Source organism: Primulina huaijiensis, chromosome 8, assembly GCF_012295235.1.
Source record: "Primulina huaijiensis isolate GDHJ02 chromosome 8, ASM1229523v2, whole genome shotgun sequence".
In the NCBI taxonomy this organism is placed as follows: domain Eukaryota; kingdom Viridiplantae; phylum Streptophyta; class Magnoliopsida; order Lamiales; family Gesneriaceae; genus Primulina; species Primulina huaijiensis.
In genome coordinates this window covers 21,596,026-21,614,285 of record NC_133313.1, presented here as the reverse complement: position 1 = coordinate 21,614,285, position 18,260 = coordinate 21,596,026, and the positions used below count along the sequence as shown (strand labels likewise).

Here is an 18,260-nt window from a genome sequence, read left to right as displayed (position 1 = left end):
TGAAGGNGTCCGGTTCTTCCAATAGTCAGCAGTGGTATGTGAATCAATCATGGCACCTGCAACAAAAGGGAGGTGCTTAACATACTCCAGGTTAAAGTAATGCCCTCGCATTTCATGAATCCACCACAAAACCTTTGGGAGCACACGAGGCACATTATCCTTGAGCACAGCATCCAGCCATTTCCCAGCCACGGCTGTATTTAAAATGACTAAATCAGCTTTGAGAGCTGTGTCAACAGCTTCCTGCCCCTTTGCAGGCAAAACCTTCATGAACGAGAAACTTAATTCAGATGATTCTGACGCATTAGAGTAAAACCAGATTCAAACCAAAACTGCCTTAGCCATATCCCACTACATGAACCTCAACATACCTTCACTCCTCGGTCTGCCATTCTTTGCTCCAAACTGTGGATCACTTCATCGGGTTCCGTAGGCTTCTGATTGGTGATCCAGACAATTCTCGTGCCAACAGCTCTTAACAAAAACGCAAGTTCCATCAGCAGTAAAGGCCCGCCTGTGAAACATTATTGCTAATTAAAATGTCTACCCTGCGTTCTCTTATTCATAACATTTTGAAATGAATAAAACCTAATTTCAGTCTCAAATTCAAGATAAAAAAAAATCTTGAAGCAAACTATTAAGCAAACAACTTTAGAAACAGAATAACGATCACCATATTTTTCATTAAAGCGGAAAAAATCTGGTCTTTTTCAAAGGGGAAAAATGCCACTTCTTTAGAATTTAAATAATCGCGCTTCAAACAAAAATGTCGAAACAAGTATTAAATCGATCAGTTCTAACCGGAGAGCGAGAGTTCGTGGGAAACCAAAAGAACAAGCTTCGAATTCATGAAACTGAGAGGGTTTTCTCCTTTCTTCACGCCGCCGCCGATCTCCGGTTCGACTGTATCGATTCGAGGGCTAAAGTTTCCGTACTCCGAAGAATTACAAGAATTGAACGAGGATCCGATGAAGAAGGCAATGGCGGTGGAGAGGGCGACGCAGAGCAATATCATCAACGGCCATTTCTTCTGGACCGAAATCATCCCCGTCGTCGAATGCTTCGGCATTATATGCTGTCCGATTCGGTAGACAACTGGAATTATAGCATTTTTTGGGCGGACTAATTTGAGAATTTGAGAACTAGGGAAACTGGCTGGATCCTCACCCCTCACCCCTCACCCCTTCACTCTCACAAGTATATAGATAAATATAATTAATTCAGTCTCAGATTAATAAATTCTTGAATGAAAATTGATTTTCCTATGATTGAGTTATCCGATACCAATAAATAAAAGTTAAAATTTATGTGACACGGTCTGACGTCGTGTTTTGGGATATCTTATTTGGGTCATTCATGAAAAAGTATTACTTTTTATGCTACGAATATTACTTTTTATTGTGAATATCGGTAGGGTTGACCCGTTTCACATATAAAGATTCGTGAGACCGTCTCACAAAAGACCTACTCTAAATAAAAAATCAGACCAACGCTTTTCTTTTTCTTTTTCACATGGTTATTTAAACATTAGCTAAATTAGGATTTCATATTTTTTTAAAATTATTTATTTGATGAGAATTCAAATACATTTAATTTTATTCTGTATATCCTAATGCAATAAATTATTAATTCCTCGAAAATAATAACAATATCATTATGATTCAAAGCTTCATGAGAATACAAATTAATTATTTAACTTAAAACTTATATGTAAAACCACATTTGTGAAAACATACATACAACAGCAGCCATGCATATTAAGCCACACATATTGTAAAACTTACTCAAACAACAATCATGTCGAACTATATTTTTAGTTAACTTCACGACAATTTTTCCTGACTTCCCCGTTGCTACCCACGAGAGGACTAATGTTCCCCATTCTAACCATAGACTTGGCAAACTGGAAGAAGAAAAGGGATCCATCTTCTGCATATCTTCTCACCAAATCCGCGGTCTGTTTCACGTCTCCGGTGACCAGAACTTCGTCTGAGTTAAGAAGGCCTTTGCCCCACAGTAAAAGCTTGAAGTATTTGTTGTCAAATTTGACTGGGGTTGAAAGATCAAGGGGTGAAATGTTATTGTCGCCACCATTTTGAGGACATACTGTCTTTAGGTCATTGTAGTAATTTCTCTCTAAGGTTACATCCGGTTGGTTGTTACCATTTTGATTGTACAATCTTTGTCTGAATGTCACACATCTAGCCACTCCAATTGTATGACCTCCTATAATATCATGGCGATATATTCAAATATATATATATAGCGATAAAGAGAAGTAAATTAGTCGGGGAAAAATGATAAAAATCTTACCAGATAAAGCAACAAGATCCTCTAAACCAAGTCCCTGGCGCCTGAATTGTGTGATAAGAGTCTGGATTGTGGAATTTGGTGCCGGAATGTTGGTGTTCGACTTGCTAAGACTTGCTACTCTCGAGTCCCTCCTACCCAACGGTACTTCCCAGTGAGGTCCACCACTCTACAGTGTGCATAAATAATCACATCACTTTAATGAATTTTGAAATCTTATGCGCTATTTTTCGAGTTATAATTAGCTGTCTTTAATTGGATTGTCTTAGGATGTTGCATGTGTTGAACTTGTCCTGGATTATATATATTATCAGCTTACGAGAACAGTAGAATCCCTGGCAGCAAGAGCAACAATGTCTGCACATGAAACAGTGTGTGGGCAGACTTGTTCGAGTTTGGCTTTGATTTCATCGATCACTTCGAATCCCCTCAGGGAATTTTTGTTTGGTCCCGAATTCTTCTCACTCACTATTTTTGAGCTATCATCCAGCAACACCGATGCATCACACCCCTATATCAATAATAAATATAAGCATAAAATTTAGAGGAGAAAATGAAAGAAATTCTTAATCTTGACCAATAGTATAGACTTGTACCTGAACAAAGCAATCATGAAAATGAAGTCTAAGCAAAGAAGCAGCCATTCTCGAGTCTTTAGCAATAGCATTCTCCAAGACAGACATGATGATTTCATTAGCTTGTGGGCATGAATACTGGTAGAACTCGGGTGTAAGACCCGAGTAGTACCCGAAACCTGATTCCGGAAAACCTTCTGGCATCGAGCAAGAGATCAAAACCAGTGCTATCAGGCTGGAAATCATTAACTTGAGACAACCCATTATCAGGTTCGAATTGAAAATTGCGTAATTAAATCACTTGTTTTCTAAAGTCTCTTGGTGAAGTTCTCGTGCATCATTTCTTGATATAAATAGTGCTCAAATTCGAGCATGTTAGCTACTCTTGATATATGTACCAAATCCTCTTCATGTTGCGCAAGAAGATTGCCTGTTATGGATAATATGCGACCATTTCAATTTGTACGTAGACTTAATTACAAGTTTGGCTGACATTAGGTTTTGAATTTTGAGACAGTGTTTCTGGTTTTAGTTTCACCTGCTCCATGAATGTCATGAAATAATGTTACCCATGTTCTATGGAGTTCTTCGATATCACTCCTAGTTTCTCTCTCTTAAATTAAACCAATTTTTTTTAAAAAGAATTTGTATATAAATCCTTAAATTTATACATCACCATTTGCCTTCACCCTCTTTTTTCCCCACAATTTTTACATCTTCCAGTATAACTCTCTTTTATCTTAATTCATCTCTACTTGCTAAAAATATTATATTATTGTATTATATTTTAAAATTTCATAGATATCCATCCTTTCACAAACTATATATTTATAATATCAAGTGATGAACTGAACCTAATTTTTGACCAGTTAACCACTATTATAGGCAGAGCTAGAGTAGAACTTGGAATCCGAGTTATTGATACGTACAAAATACACAGCCTAAGCAAATTATATATATATATATATATATATCGTTCTTCAACATAAATCCCCTATTCCCTGGGCAGTAATAGTCAACAGTTCATCTGATTCAATGGAAGAGTCACCAAATTCCTCTTTATACATTTGTTCTATCATGGGCTTCCACATACGGACTCTAGCATTTATGAACCAGTTAGAAACCTGAAACACAAGCATTTCAAAATTATTCCTCATATTAGATCACAAAAATCAATCATGCGACACTTTTAATCAGAATTTAGCTACTTTACCCACTAGTAAAAGCACATAACATGGAGATTTCTAATGCCATATCTACAAGTTGCTTAACAATTTTCTTATGTAATCTGAGCACGAGTCCCCTTTGAAATTAAAGGAGTTCACCTGATTCTTTGACAGGCCCGTCTGAGATGCCAACACAAGCTTTTCAGAATCATTAGGATACCTGGAACAATAATTTAAACCATTCACAAATATTGTCACCTAAAAATGCCACTAAATTTGCAATATTTGAGGTGCATACGGGTGCAGGAAGTGTTCGAAAAGCCAAGCACGTAGGATCATCACAGAGTTCTCCGGCAATCCCCGAATCAGCCTCCAACTCTGCGTGATTCCAAGCTGCTGCTGCTGCAGTGTAGCTCTATTATGTCTACTTTTTTGATCCAGCAGACTTAGTTGGCCTAATCTTGAACTGATTCTTGGCATGTCTGCTTCCATCTTTCGTTTCGAGGCACGAATTTGAGACAATATCGCGTTTCTTAGGATGCCGAAGTGTTTGGACATGGCTTGAAGAGCCAGAGCGGTGTAAGATTTTCCAGCTCCTAGCCCTGCTATTGCCTCAAAACATGACACCAATTCCTCCATATGATTATAGTATTCCTCGTATCTTCTCTCCACCTTAGTTTCATGGAAGAATGATAAGAAATGTAGTGTCTATAGTAGCCCCAAAAGCTAGAGTTCATTACCATAGGTGTGCAAAAACTAGTTTGGAACATTTCTTCGCATTATATGTTCTAATTAAAATTTGAAATAAAATCAAGCCAAAATCGTATATGTTCAAAAATATAAATTTCAAGTTGAACTTGGAGGAAATATTATTTGTTCAAAAGCGGCATAAAATAGTTGATCTTTTGAGCTTTGATTGGGAAGTCACCTCTTTCTAGTCAAATGAGAAAAATCATGCAATTACATGCTCGAGGAAGGTTTCAATTATAGCTCGAACATGAACATGGCACGTAGATGGGCCAAGATGTCTAAGATTTAACCGGAATAAAAATGCTTAAAAGATCGGATTAACCTCTGGTAGTAGTGCAAGAAACTTTAGAAGATGAACACAAGATCCAGGCTTCTCAGACAGCTCTTCATTGTACCCGAAAGACCCACTTTGGCAGCGGCGTGATAATTTCTCCATATATTTCTTGTTGCTTGAATCAATTTCCTTGCTTCCAATATTAACCATTTCTTCAAGGAGGGACTGAGCTGGTTTCAAGTACTTGGAGCTTCCCATTGCAGCGGATGAGATAAAAGCACATCCAGTTCCAGCAAAACAATAATCACTTGTGGCTCTGTCGAGCACGGTATTGTAATAAATGATGTATCCAGGATCCATGACAGAGCCTAAAGAAAGTGAAAGTCTTTGAGCTTGGTGGGCTGCTGATGTTTCAAGAAGATTCATAGACCTAGTACCATGTCTTGAAACAGATTCATTTGACAATTGTGGGGCATGGAGAAGGTCTACAGATCTAGGCATTCTTTCACCAAGTGATTGCATGTTTAAAGGCAGAGAGTGAGATTGTGATCCACAATCAACAAAATGCTGGTTTTCAAACTGATTTTGATCTGCTATGGAGTTTAAAACTAAGAATTGATGCAGAATACTTGAATTTGAGTTTGAAGGTGAGTCTTCCAATACCATTTCCAAACTCTTTCAAGGTTATGCAGTTTGATTTTTGTTGGTTCTGAAAAAAAATATGTATCTTGATCAAAAAACTTAAAAGAAGAATAATGTAGACATTCCTTGGGATATGAAAGTGTAGAAACGGGCTCGTAAAATGTGAATAACAAAAATACCTCTTTTAGATTTTAGTTCATTCAATAGGAAAGCAATGATTTTATCTTATGCTGCAATATTTCTTTCTGTCTTTCTTTTTTCCTGAAGTCTACGGTACACTATATAGAAAGCTGTAAGCTATAAAAGCTTGATCAACAGACCTCTGCAAGGACTTAAATAAAGAAGCATATCTTTTAAACAAGTACACATGCTGAAGTTGACATGGGAAAAGTTTTGAAAAATGCCAGTGACGATATGATGAAAATTGAGTCTTTGGATCATTGATATGAAATTTACCTCAAAATATGAGTCTCATATCCTGTAATGGTAGTGACAGATTAGGATAATTACTCGAGATTAAACATAACTTAACCCAAAAATGGTCTTTTTTCTTTCAATCTCTCAGCTTTAATGGCTGCTGTTACATTTCTTTGGGATACTCAAAAAGCACTGCCAAACCCTAATCTTATCACTCAGACGACAAATCACACAGCAGAAAACAGCCAATATGATAAAATTGTTTCTGCAGAGATAAAGTAGGCTGTCCTTTGCACAATCCTAGTTTTTACATTGTCTGGTTTGTGAATCTTTTTAACATGTCGGAATATGTAACAAGAAGATTTGGAAACCCTTATTTACTTATTTATGTCTAGATTTCGCAATTTCAAAACCATGCATACTCATAATTTACGATACTAAAAAATTATTTAAGGAGAACTAAGATCCTTGGAGCTCAATCTAATGAGGCTGAGGAAAAACCCTTCTTTTATTTTGCTGTACTGATGAGATTGGTAATCGATTGTCGAATAAAATGGGTTGGATGGTTTTGAGACCAATAATGGTTTCCATTTTTGTAACTTTGTCTGTACCATTGTCAGCCTCTGGTTTTGTTGTTTTCTTTCGTAATTAAATTCCTAGCCCACTCACTGACTAAAGTGTCTGAACAATCTGAATAGCCTTATGATTTTCAAAAGGAAAGTTCATAACGCACAGCCACGATTCATTCTCCACCACAAAGAATCAAGATTTCGGTGACAACCATGAAAACTCACAGAAGTAAACGAGAATCCGTGGGTTAGATTTCATATCCTATAGATAAATGAGATCAGAAGCAATAATCAAATTTCCACATTCTGCACCAAATAAATTTTTACTTTTTACTTTCTGCAGACACCAGCACTGCACCGTGCTTCTATTGAGAAACTGCAAAAGACATTTAACTATTCATGACTTATTGACGAGAAAGTTAAAAGACCCAATTTCGCAGCCGTCACTAACAATGTGAAAAATAGTCTTGTTGGTAAAATAATCAAACTACTACTATTATCAAACGCGACAAATTTTATATAGTCTTTTGTTAGATAATAACTATATAAAGTAGTTAGAGGAGTTAGTTGACGGTTAATGTGAGAAACACTATGAATCAAGCGTGAACTTATATTCTTCAGTATTGAATATATTTTTCTTCTTCTTCCGCAATATGGTATCAGAGCTCCTTTCGCGCGGCTCCAAACATCGATCGGATCTTGAAGCTTGAAGAGTCTAAGCTCATCCTTCTATGGTAATTCTTCGGTTCTAGTTGTTTCTCATTATTGTTTAGTATCAATCGGTTCATGGCCACTGCGAATGCAACTGGTTCTCCCTGGTCCATTGGTCAATCCGCCATTGATGACCCGATGAGTCCTTATTTTCTACATCACTCAGACAATCCAGGGCTCATATTAGTCTCCCAGGTGCTTACAGGAGACAATTATACTTCCCGAAATCGAGCAATGAGGATTGCGCTTTCTGTCAAGAATAAATTGGGATTTGTTGATGGATCGATGGCTAAGCCTTCGGGTACTGAGTCGAATCTCTTCAACTATTGGACTCGAAACAACAATATCGTTGTCTCATGGATCTGAATTCGGTTTCCAAAGAAATTTCAGCTAGTATTATCTTTGCTGAATCGGCGGCAGAAATTTGGCAAGACCTCAAAGACCGTTTTCAACAGAGCAACGGTCCAAGAGTGTTCCAATTAAAGCGTGAGCTAATTAGTTTGCGTCAAGAACAAGATTCGGTCAGTGTGTATTTCACAAAATTCAAAGCTCTATGGGAAGAATTGACAAATTTCCGTCCAGTATGTAATTGTGGTAAGTGCAATTGTGAGGGTGTAAAGAAAATTGAAGAGTATTTTCAAATGGATTATACGATGGCATTTCTCATGGGTCTCAACGATTTATTGGCTCAAGTCAGGAGCCAGATCTTACTTCTTGATCTTATTCCACCGATTAATCGAGTTTTCTCCTTAATTGTACAAGAGGAGCGACAGAGGTCCGTAGGCTCACAATATGCGAGCCACAATTCAGTGGGAAGCATGGCATTTGCCATCAAGAATGAACAACACCAGAGGCATACTACGAACAGAGGACAATCGGTTATCCAAAAAGGAAGACCATTTTGCACCAAGTGCAATATTCATGGGCACACGATTGATACTTGCTACAAAATACATGGATACCCTCCGAAATACAAGATGAAGGAGAAAGCTCCAAGCAAATATTCCCCTGCAGTTGCCAACCAGCTGTCTGGGCCGTCCAAGTCCTTAAGTCTTGAGACCACTTCACCACAGGATATACTTCAGAATTTCAACAAAGCTCAAGTTGAACAGTTGATGGCAATATTTACTCAACAGTTATCCACATTTGATTCTCTGGATGGCCCATCCACTGCTCATGCCACAGGTACTTGTCTATCTATATCCGAACCCGGCAGCCTATACTCACCCACATGTTGGATTGTTGATTCTGGAGCATCTCGACATATATGCTCGAATCCCTCGTTTTTTCAAACATATAGAACAATGCATAGTTCGATGATCACACTACCAAATCATGATTCCATAGGGGTTAAGTATTGTGGTGACATTAGACTTAATAACTCCTTGATGCTTAAGGATGTGCTTTATGTTCCAGAATTCAAGTTTAATCTGCTGTCCGTGAGTTCTCTTCTTGATGACAACAGGTATGTGATATGCTTCTACCATGATTTATTCATTATCCAGGAACCCCTGACACAGAGGATGATTGGCAAGGGTAGAAAAATCGAAGGGTTGTACATTCTTGATGCTTGGACTGAAGCCCAAGCTGTGGCAGTCAATCAAATTTCAGTTGATACATGGCACATGAGACTGGGTCATCCCTCTATTCAAGTCATGGAAATGCTGAAGGGCAATTTAAAATGTGGTTCTACCAAACTTTATCTGTGTACACCTTGCTATATTTGTCCTTTAGCTAAACAAAGACGTTTATCATTTGAATCTAGTCGAAACATTTCTGCCCATGCTTTTGATCTTGTGCACTGTGATATTTGTGGACCACATCATCTTCCTACTTACAATGGTCATCGTTACTTCTTAACTATGGTTGATGATTGTACTCGCTTTACTTGGGTAATTTTGCTTAGTCACAAATCTGATGCTGCCCATGTGGTTACCCGGTTCTATAACATGGTTGAAAATCAATTTCAGAAGAGGATCAAAGTTTTTCGCACTGATAATGCCAAAGAACTTGCATTCACTGAGTTGTGCCAAGCCAAAGGCATTTTACATCAGTACTCATGTGTACAAACTCCTCAACAAAACTCGGTAATTGAAAGGAAACATCAGCATCTTCTCAACATGGCTCGGTCACTTCTTTTCCAATCTCGTGTACCCAAGAAGTTCTGGGGTGAGTGTGTTCTGACTGCAACCTTCCTGATCAATAGGGTACCATCACCGAGGACCCAAAATAAAGCTCCATATGAGCTTTTATATCACAGATCCTTTGATTATTCTACTCTACGTAGTTTCGGGTTTCTTGCGTTTGCCTCTACGTTGGCTGCTCACCGTGATCAGATATCTCCTCGAGCACGTCCATGCATCTTTCTGGGGTATCCTTCAGGCGTAAAAGGATACAAATTACTTGACATAGCCACTCATGAAGTGTTCATTTCCAGGGATGTTGTCTTTCACGAGTCTACATTTCCCTGTCATTTGGGAACCTCACATCCAAACATTGATCCTTTTCCATTAGTAGTCATGCCAAAGGATTTAGATTCACCATGCCCTGAGATTCCTAACACAGAGGCTACTGCATCTGAACCCATACAAACGACCAGTAGCAATGACCAATCCACCAACACAACTCGCAATTCATCCAGAGTCAAAAATCCCCCGTCCTATCTCCGTGATTATCATTGCAACTTGCTGCATTCTTCAGCACCAATAATCTCCAAATGTCCTTATCCAATAAGTGCTTATGTCTCATATGCTGCTCTCTCTCAATCCTATCGCAATCTAGTGCTTAATGTATCTTCACAATTCGAACCTCAATTCTATCATCAAGCTGTCCAATTTCCTCAATGGCGAGATGCAATGAAAGTTGAACTTGATGCCATGGAAGCTAACAACACTTGGACAGTGACTCCTTTACCCTCGGGCAAACATTCCATTGGCTGTCGTTGGGTCTACAAGATCAAGTATACATCAGATGGTTCTATCGATCGCCACAAAGCACGTCTTGTGGCTAAAGGATACACTCAACAAGAGGGTGTTGATTTATTTGAGACTTTCTCACCAGTTGCCAAGTTAACCACTATCAAAGTCCTTCTCGCACTTGCTGCCAGCAAGCATTGGCATCTTACTCAACTGGATGTAAATAACGCATTTCTCAACGGTGATCTCTTGGAAGAAGTTTACATGGATTTGCCTCTTGGTTATACTAAACAGGCTTCTCAACATCCTAAGACGACTAAACTTGTTTGCAAACTCCATAAGTCGATTTATGGACTTCGTCAAGCCTCTCGCCAGTGGTACTCAAAATTTTCTCAAGCTTTACTTCAATTTGGATTCTCTCAATCTCATTCTGACAATACCTTGTTCACAAAAGGGACAGGTTCATCATTTGTTGCCTTACTGATTTATGTCGATGATATTATCATTGCTGGGCCATCAACGCATGTAATTCGATCCTTAAAGGTCTTTCTTCAGAATCAATTCAAGCTTAAAGATTTAGGATAACTAAAATTTTTCCTTGGTCTGGAAATCGCATGTTCCAAGCAAAGAATTTGTCTGTCACAGCAACATTATACGCTGAAGTTGCTAGAAGACACTGGCCATTTAGCAAGCAAGCCTGTTCGTACACCGATGGAACCTCGTTTGCATTTGAACTCTAGCGATGGTGAACCACTTGAGGACATCCCACAGTATCGTCGGCTGATTGGAAGGCTTTTGTATCTCACCTTATCCCGACCTGACATTGTTTTTGCCGTCCACAAACTCAGTCAATTTGTTTCTAAGCCTCGCACATCACATATGCAAGCTCTTCATCACCTGTTGAGTTATCTAAAGGCAGCTCCTGGCCAAGGCATTTATTTTCCAGCATCTTCCTCACTTCAGCTGCGGGTTTTTTCCGATGCTGACTGGGCTTCGTGCGTGGACACACAACGATCCACAACTGGATATTGTGTATTCCTTGGCGATGCATTGATCTCATGGAAAGCTAAACCACCATTTCCAGGTCTTCAACAGAGGCTGAATATCGTGCTTTGGCGAGCACCATCAGTGAAGTGCTTTGGCTCAAACAATTACTCCGTGACTTTCATGTTGCAACACCTGCACCAGCCACTATATTTTGTGACAATCAATCGGCCATCCACATTGCTCACAATCCTATCTTCCATGAGTGTACTAAGCACATCGAGATCGACTGTCACTTCGTCCGGAACAAAATATCAGATGGTGCGATCAAATTACTTCCTATTAGATCCAATCTTCAACTTGCGGACATGTTCACCAAACCTTTGCCGTCTACCACTCTTTCCACTTTACTCTCCAAGATGTCTGTGAAGAATATATACAGTACATTTTGAAGGGGGTATTAGATAATAACTATATAAAGTAGTTAGAGGAGTTAGTTGATGGTTAATGTGAGAAACACTATGAATCAAGCGTGAACTCATATTCTTCAGTATTGAATATATTTTTCTTCTTCTTCCGCAATATCCTTGCACCATACTCTGCTGTGCTTAACGCATATTCGTCTGCCCTGTCATCTCTTATCATAACAACCAAATAAAAGCAGTGAACTATCGGAAAATAAAGCAATATACTCCACTCATGCACTGTTTTAGCATATGAAAAGGAGAACAAAATCACTTTTCTTTTAAATGGACGCCTCCTCACCTCTACTTCCATATAATATTCGTCTCTAATCTAATATAAACAGAATATACAAGAATTAGGTATAATATTTGCTTTACAAACAATGTCGGTTGGACTTTACATGCTATACAATGGAGTATCCAGTATTAAAACAAGATACATACTTTATACAAACCTTTTCTTTATTATTTTACTCAAAATTATTGAAGAAGCCAAACATCTCTACGTTTCCTGTATGTGCGCTGTCTTTGAAAAAATATCTAATCCACCAAAAAGGTGTCATAACACAAAATCAGACAACTGGTTCGGATTAACGAACCTGGCCTGATGATTTATTGTATCCTCATTATAGCATTCCAATTTGTCCACTTCCATGGAAAAAGACACACCATCGTTATCTTTCAATTTATTTTCGACCAATATTGGCTGAAAATCTCTCTCACCGCGAGTATACCCGAGAGCAATTGAGACTTGATTTCCCATCGAACCATCCAAGATCATATCTTTGTGTCTTGAATCTTCATTAATGTGTTGTTTTGGCAAATGAGTTAACCCGTAACTAATCTCATTTTCATGAAAAACTCCTGCCTCATAGCTCAACTCTGCACTAGAAAAAACTTCTACTCAATGGAGTGAGTGAGCCCAGCGTTTGCCATCAGAAGCTGCCGATATTAAGCTTTCTTGAAGCTCTTCCTCTAGGCCTTTTAAGTGCAGAAACCTCTTGAGTTACTGTGCATGTTCTGGTGAAGATTTGGGTTCAGTTTCTGCATCCCCAAAGTATTCCTTGTATATATCCTCAATCATCGGTTTCCAAAGTCTGACCCTAGCGTTGATAAACCAGTTTGTGACTTGATTTAAGAATGCTTATGAAAACTGATACTTCGACTAATATAATAACATTCATTAGTCTTTAGACTATGGCACTTTTGCTGGCGTATGTGTAACTTACCTGGCTTCTGGTTAATCCCGTCTGCCTCACAAGAATGCTTTTCTCCAAGTCTTTTGGGTAACTGCACATTGACCATGAGCGCCTTCAGGGAGTCATTCCCAAGGCTAATAAGAAGCAACAAGAGAAAAAGCACATGGGTGAAGAAAATGCTCAAAAAGCCATGCACGAAGTACTGAAACGGCCGTTTCAGGCAAGCCTCTTTGTGGCCTCCAAGGTGGTCTCATTATACCAAATTGTTGAACTATCTTCCGTTGCCTGAGTTTCTGGTCCACATAACCGTAGGCGGTATAATACTCCTTGACCATGTGAATCAGCATCTTACTCCCCTAAGCTATTTTGGGTATCCTGAATTTGCTTCTTGATTGCATCACACAAGCTGCGGAATTGGCTGGATATTGTTCGAAGGGCAAGAGCAGAGTATCGTTTGGCGGCACCATGCCCAGCCACTATGTCAAATGATGAAACCACAGCTTGCATTTGATGGAGGTATTGTTTGTATCTTTTGTCAACCTACAACAGAACAAATAACAGAGAAATCCCAAACTTGTATCGCTCATACAGAAAATGACAAGAAAACAGCTTGTGCAAAACAAAATGAAGCCAAGGTGGATATCAAATCTAGCTAGAAGATGTTAAGTACACATCACAACAAACATTAAACAACATAAGTTATGGCCACATCTCTTCTAACATGAACACAAGTTTCGTCATCTTATGCTGCAGGTTATGGCGTTCAGAAGGTGAAAGTGAAAGATCAGGTGCATTTGTAGTTGGTTCATAAAAATCAGCAAAAGTTTCACTACTCCTCGCACCTGTCTCTTTTAGGCCATCCGGACCAAGTAAATTTTTATTTTTGCCTTTTTCTGATGTTTCAAGAGCTCTATGAACATTCACTACTTCATCTAGTAAATCTTGAGCTGCCTTCAGATACTTGGAGTTGCACAATATGCCTGAAAATTCTGATGCCTGATATAGAAATGGCAAAGAAATTGTCTTTGGAGCTAATCAAGTTCTGAAAATTGTTCATATCTTCGCATTTGAATGCATCTTGGTTCCCTCCAGTCAAATCAAATGACAGGTATTCGACATTCTTAAGGTCGATTCTTTGAGAAAGATGGTCCTCTGATTGAAAAACACGGGAACTTAACAGTGAACAGAGACTCAAGTTTGAGTACTGATTCATATTCGAAATCATTAGGTCCAGTGACCGTTCCTGAGATCCCAAACTAAGATATAAGCCATGGCTTAGTGATTTTTGTTCAGGATTGTGTCCATGCTCTAGTTCTTTAGCAAATGCACGGGGATTTGTCGCTACTGTATCACAATCTAAAAATCGGCACATAAAATTCAGCTGCGTATCAACTTCCTGCACGTTTGTGGGAAAGCCCGTTGGAGGAATAATTGTCCTTTCACCACTCACTCGTATATAATTGTTGTCAACATGGTCATGAGTTAAAATAGTGGTAAGAGGACAACAAATTCTGGCAGGATTCCGAAACAGAAGGCTGGCTCGCATATGCTTTATTGAAAGGAAGACCGGATGAAGAATAAGAAGTGAGCTTCTGACTTAGTGAATACGCGGTAGGTAGTATATCTTCTTCATTGCTCGCATTTGAATGAAACATGTTTACCCGGCGCTGCTACAAAAGTTTCAAGTGCCAGTTGACGAACACCGAGCGGAATTATGTGTTAAATAAATGTGAGCCGTACAGACAACAAAAGCCGAATTTCCTACTACCTAATAAGGTATCGTCCATTCAACGTCTCTACCGTTAAGAAAAAATAATCGACAACACGAAGCAACAAGATTTACCAGCTGTATTATGTGTTAAATAAATGTGAGCCGTACATAAAATTTTATGTGAAATCTTTATATTCTACAAAATATTATTCTCCTCCAGGTGGGTCATAGTTAATACTACGATACAATCCATTAAAAACCACAGTTAAATTTGCATCAGTTTTTTGGCTGCTTAAAATGGTAAAGATTCAAGATTCATCCCACGTATAGTAATATGAATTTTCAAAAGCATAAAGCTCGAGGTATCGAGTGACAGGTTGAATCGAAACTAAGCCAAGATACAGCTACTCGTGGATTTTGTAATGCCTTACATGGGGCAGATCAGCAATCAACAATGATAAATTGCTTTCTAAAACAGGCAATTTCTGTCTCTCTATCTTCAGTTCCAAAATAGCCCAGAATCAAAGTCCACAATTCGATAACTTTGGCGAGGCAGCAGGTCAAGCAGCCATATACTCTGCTTGCGGTGCATCAAGACAAATAAATCAGTCCAAAACAATGGTTTTTTTTTTTCATGATTAAAGAAAATAATGGAAAGTGGAGATAAATAATGGTGAACAAAGCAAAAATCATTTCCAAGTTGCAACTAATAATCTAGCTGGTTTGAAACTCACATGCCAGAAAATATATCAAAATCAATTTATATCATCTGAACCAAGTTGCTTCCCAAACTTCTCAAGTGCAAGAGAATATATTGCTTTCCTTTTCATTGATGTTTCTGAAGCCACCAACTTGACTGCCTGCATTGCACAAACTATACTATAATAAAACTAATCACCACAAAACTGCATTTGCAATCCCTATCATTTACCGTTGATAGAGTAATTTATAAGGCAAGCATGCCCATACAATTAAATTGTTTACTTCATTGGCAGACAGAGTATGGAACTTCAACATGCCCCATCAATTTGGAGAACCTTACAACTTCAGACAAGGTGTTTAGATTATATGAGTCAATAAAAGAGCCATTTAAATGGAGCAAATATCAATCTCCGTTCATTGTTTGATATTATAATTTCCAGCCTATCTGATCACCATGCAAAACATATATAGAATCCCTCAATCCCAATCCTTGATGAAAACATAACTATAAGAATTTGCCCCAAGATTGTGCTGTTACCGCAGAAAGACTGTGACCTTGATATTATAATTTCCAGCCTACCTGATCACCACGCAAAATATATATAGAATCCCAATCCTTGATGAAAACATAACTATAAGATTTTGCCCCAAGATTGTGCTGTTACCGCAGAAAGACTGTGACCTTTGGAGATCAATTCCCCCAACTTATTCTCTAATTGAGACTCAGTGAGAACTTTCGCCTCTCTATTAGTAGTCCCTTCAATCATCAGTGTTATTTCACCCTTTGGCTGGTGGGCTGAGAACGCTTCTTTGGCTTCCTCAAGTGTTCCCCGCCAGAACTAGTACACAGAATATATCTTCTTCATAGTAGTTAAAAAAACTTAAAATGCAAAAAATAAATAAAATAAAGTGTGCACTGAAATTAATTCACAAAACACACCCGGGCATAAAAAAAACCAGTTGGTGCAATGAAATATCGCAAATTAACAGTTGGAAATCATACCTCTTCATGCAGTTTGGTGATTTCCCGAGCAATGACACATTGCCTGTAAAAAAAACTCATGGTTCAATTTAAAAAGGATCCCATATATTGTATTTCTTTAGTTTAACTTTTTACAATGGTTGAGTGAAGAATGCACAAGCACAGATTTCATTTATGTGCTGATAACAGTACCAATAACAGAAGCCAATTGGCAAAGCAGTAGATGAATTGTTAAGACAAAATAGTGTCACGTCTTAACCAAGAAAACTTAGAAATAGTCCATCGAATGTCAAGGTACAAGTTTCAGAAGCAGCAAATGTATATGTGCCTGTAAATTATTTAAAAAAATATCCCCGTCCTCTGTCAATAATTACCTAGATTGACCAAAGATTAAAGAGGTCTCGTCAAAAAACTGACAGAGCTTGTGAGGAGGAACAAAGAAGACTTGAGTGGCTGCACTATTTGCAGAGACCAACAGCCTCTCTCTTCTAGTTCCAGCATGTTTAGAAAGAAAGCCGACTGCACAATAATGCACACAATTAGTCATGATAATTGAGGAGTTAAAAAAGAACCATGGTCATCAAATATTACTAAATGTGAACTCATTCGTAGGTAAACCGGATGCCGAAAGAGCTGCTACTACTGCAGATGGCCCAGGAACAGGAATAACAGGTATATCTTTATCTACACACAGCTTGACCTGCATCCACATCCAAAAGGAACGTACATACATGAAGTCAATGAAAAAAGATAGGCTTGATGAGTTTTTAATCTTTGCTTCTTGCATCACGTGTGGGCATCCCAAATGAAGACGATGATTAAACATTTAGTTGTGCATGTACCTATATGTATATTGATATGCATGCCACACTTGAACAAATGACTCACCAGCTCCACACCAGGATCGCTGATGCCTGGCGTCCCAGCATCGCTAATCAGTGCCACAATTTCTCCATCTAGCAATCTACTAAGAACAACTTGTTCTCGTTGAGATTCATTAAATTTGTGATAACTCAACTGAAAATCTAAATCATAGAATCAGAAATGACTACAAGTATAATAATTCATTTGAAAACAGAACCTAGCAGTTACTTACAAGTGGAGTTTTAATATTATAGTGATGAAGCAACTTTCCTGAATGCCTCGTATCTTCTGAGAGTATGACATTAGCAGATTTCAACACCCTCAGGGCTCTACAGGCAATGTAACAGAGATATTCACTTTGTCACATCCACGGAAATGAAAACCCAAGAAACATACATACAGAGCTGCAACAGCATATAATTCGAAGATTAATCTACCTTAAAGTTATATCTTCAAGATTCCCAATTGGTGTTCCCACGAGATATAATCCTGGTTTCAAAGGACCCTTCAAAAAGGTAAACCGTAACCAAAAAAAACGAGGCCTTTCCAAAGAAAGAAAAATGCATCTCTTTCAAATGGTTCTCTGAAGATAAAAATAAATAGGGTTTCAAAGCAGTTACTTGTTTTGAGGGGAATTGCTCGCTGAGGTCGCAGTCAGAAGAGCCTTGATAGTTGGCTGAAGAGAAAGACAGCGCGGTAATAATGGTTCGATGAGGCGAAGAAAGAGAAAATAAAGAAGAATATGAAGGAATTAGAGAGACGGGGCGGCAAGGCCACCACGTCCGCCGCCGTGAGACGGGTGGTAAAGGGGTAAAGAATAAAGTAGCGCCAAATGGACTGCGGCGTAACAGCATAATTGCCTCTACGGGTCACACGAACGAAAATNATTGCTTGTTTTTAATGTTATCTACTCACATTATCAATTTAGATTTTTTTTTTAATTATGTAAATTAGTATTTGATATCTTTTATGTCTACTCACATTATAATATGTTATTTTTAATCAAATAATTTAGATTTTTTTTT

The 18,260-nt window shown here is 38.3% G+C and overlaps 4 protein-coding genes across 14 annotated transcripts; all 4 read right to left on the bottom strand.

Annotated features, from left to right (window-relative positions):
• Nucleotides 1–5: 5 nt before the first annotated feature.
• LOC140983490 (uncharacterized) lies at nt 6–1,198 on the bottom strand. The gene is made up of 4 exons (XM_073450564.1): nt 802–1,198; nt 372–514; nt 133–264; nt 6–56 (listed from the first exon to the last, which is right to left on the bottom strand). Exons 1-4 carry the CDS (start codon nt 1,067–1,069, stop codon nt 48–50), a joined length of 552 nt encoding a protein of 183 aa, XP_073306665.1. The 5' UTR covers nt 1,070–1,198; the 3' UTR covers nt 6–47.
• A 442-nt stretch (nt 1,199–1,640) lies between these two features.
• LOC140983605 (peroxidase 9-like) lies at nt 1,641–3,512 on the bottom strand. The gene is made up of 4 exons (XM_073450713.1): nt 2,907–3,512; nt 2,630–2,821; nt 2,314–2,479; nt 1,641–2,226 (listed from the first exon to the last, which is right to left on the bottom strand). Exons 1-4 carry the CDS (start codon nt 3,147–3,149, stop codon nt 1,814–1,816), a joined length of 1,014 nt encoding a protein of 337 aa, XP_073306814.1. The 5' UTR covers nt 3,150–3,512; the 3' UTR covers nt 1,641–1,813.
• On the bottom strand, nt 3,202–7,052 carry LOC140983604 (BEL1-like homeodomain protein 11). Of its 7 annotated transcripts, none has more exons than XM_073450711.1 (6): nt 6,174–7,046; nt 5,413–5,505; nt 5,124–5,340; nt 4,350–4,723; nt 4,211–4,271; nt 3,202–4,009 (listed from the first exon to the last, which is right to left on the bottom strand). In XM_073450711.1, the coding sequence occupies exons 2-6, from the start codon at nt 5,499–5,501 to the stop codon at nt 3,866–3,868; spliced, it is 885 nt and encodes a 294-aa protein (XP_073306812.1). In that variant the 5' UTR covers nt 5,502–5,505; nt 6,174–7,046; the 3' UTR covers nt 3,202–3,865. The 7 variants fall into 7 exon arrangements, with proteins under 7 accessions (XP_073306812.1, XP_073306813.1, XP_073306808.1 ...); XM_073450712.1 differs by having other exon boundaries at nt 5,413–5,443; nt 6,174–7,042; XM_073450707.1 differs by having other exon boundaries at nt 5,413–7,052.
• A 7,900-nt stretch (nt 7,053–14,952) lies between these two features.
• Nucleotides 14,953–18,116, bottom strand: LOC140983418 (uncharacterized). 5 transcript variants are annotated; one of them, XR_012176423.1, is made up of 10 exons: nt 17,856–18,116; nt 17,673–17,740; nt 17,468–17,564; nt 17,260–17,388; nt 16,963–17,071; nt 16,746–16,890; nt 16,393–16,435; nt 15,970–16,228; nt 15,422–15,834; nt 14,953–15,264 (listed from the first exon to the last, which is right to left on the bottom strand). XR_012176423.1 is itself a non-coding variant. In XM_073450468.1 (10 exons), exons 1-9 carry the CDS (start codon nt 18,087–18,089, stop codon nt 15,443–15,445), a joined length of 1,104 nt encoding a protein of 367 aa, XP_073306569.1. In that variant the 5' UTR covers nt 18,090–18,116; the 3' UTR covers nt 14,953–15,264; nt 15,422–15,442. The 5 variants fall into 5 exon arrangements, 2 of the variants coding, with proteins under 2 accessions (XP_073306569.1, XP_073306570.1); XR_012176422.1 differs by having other exon boundaries at nt 15,422–15,547; nt 16,072–16,228; XM_073450468.1 differs by having other exon boundaries at nt 15,422–15,547; nt 16,055–16,228.
• Between the last annotated feature and the right edge of the window lie 144 nt (nt 18,117–18,260).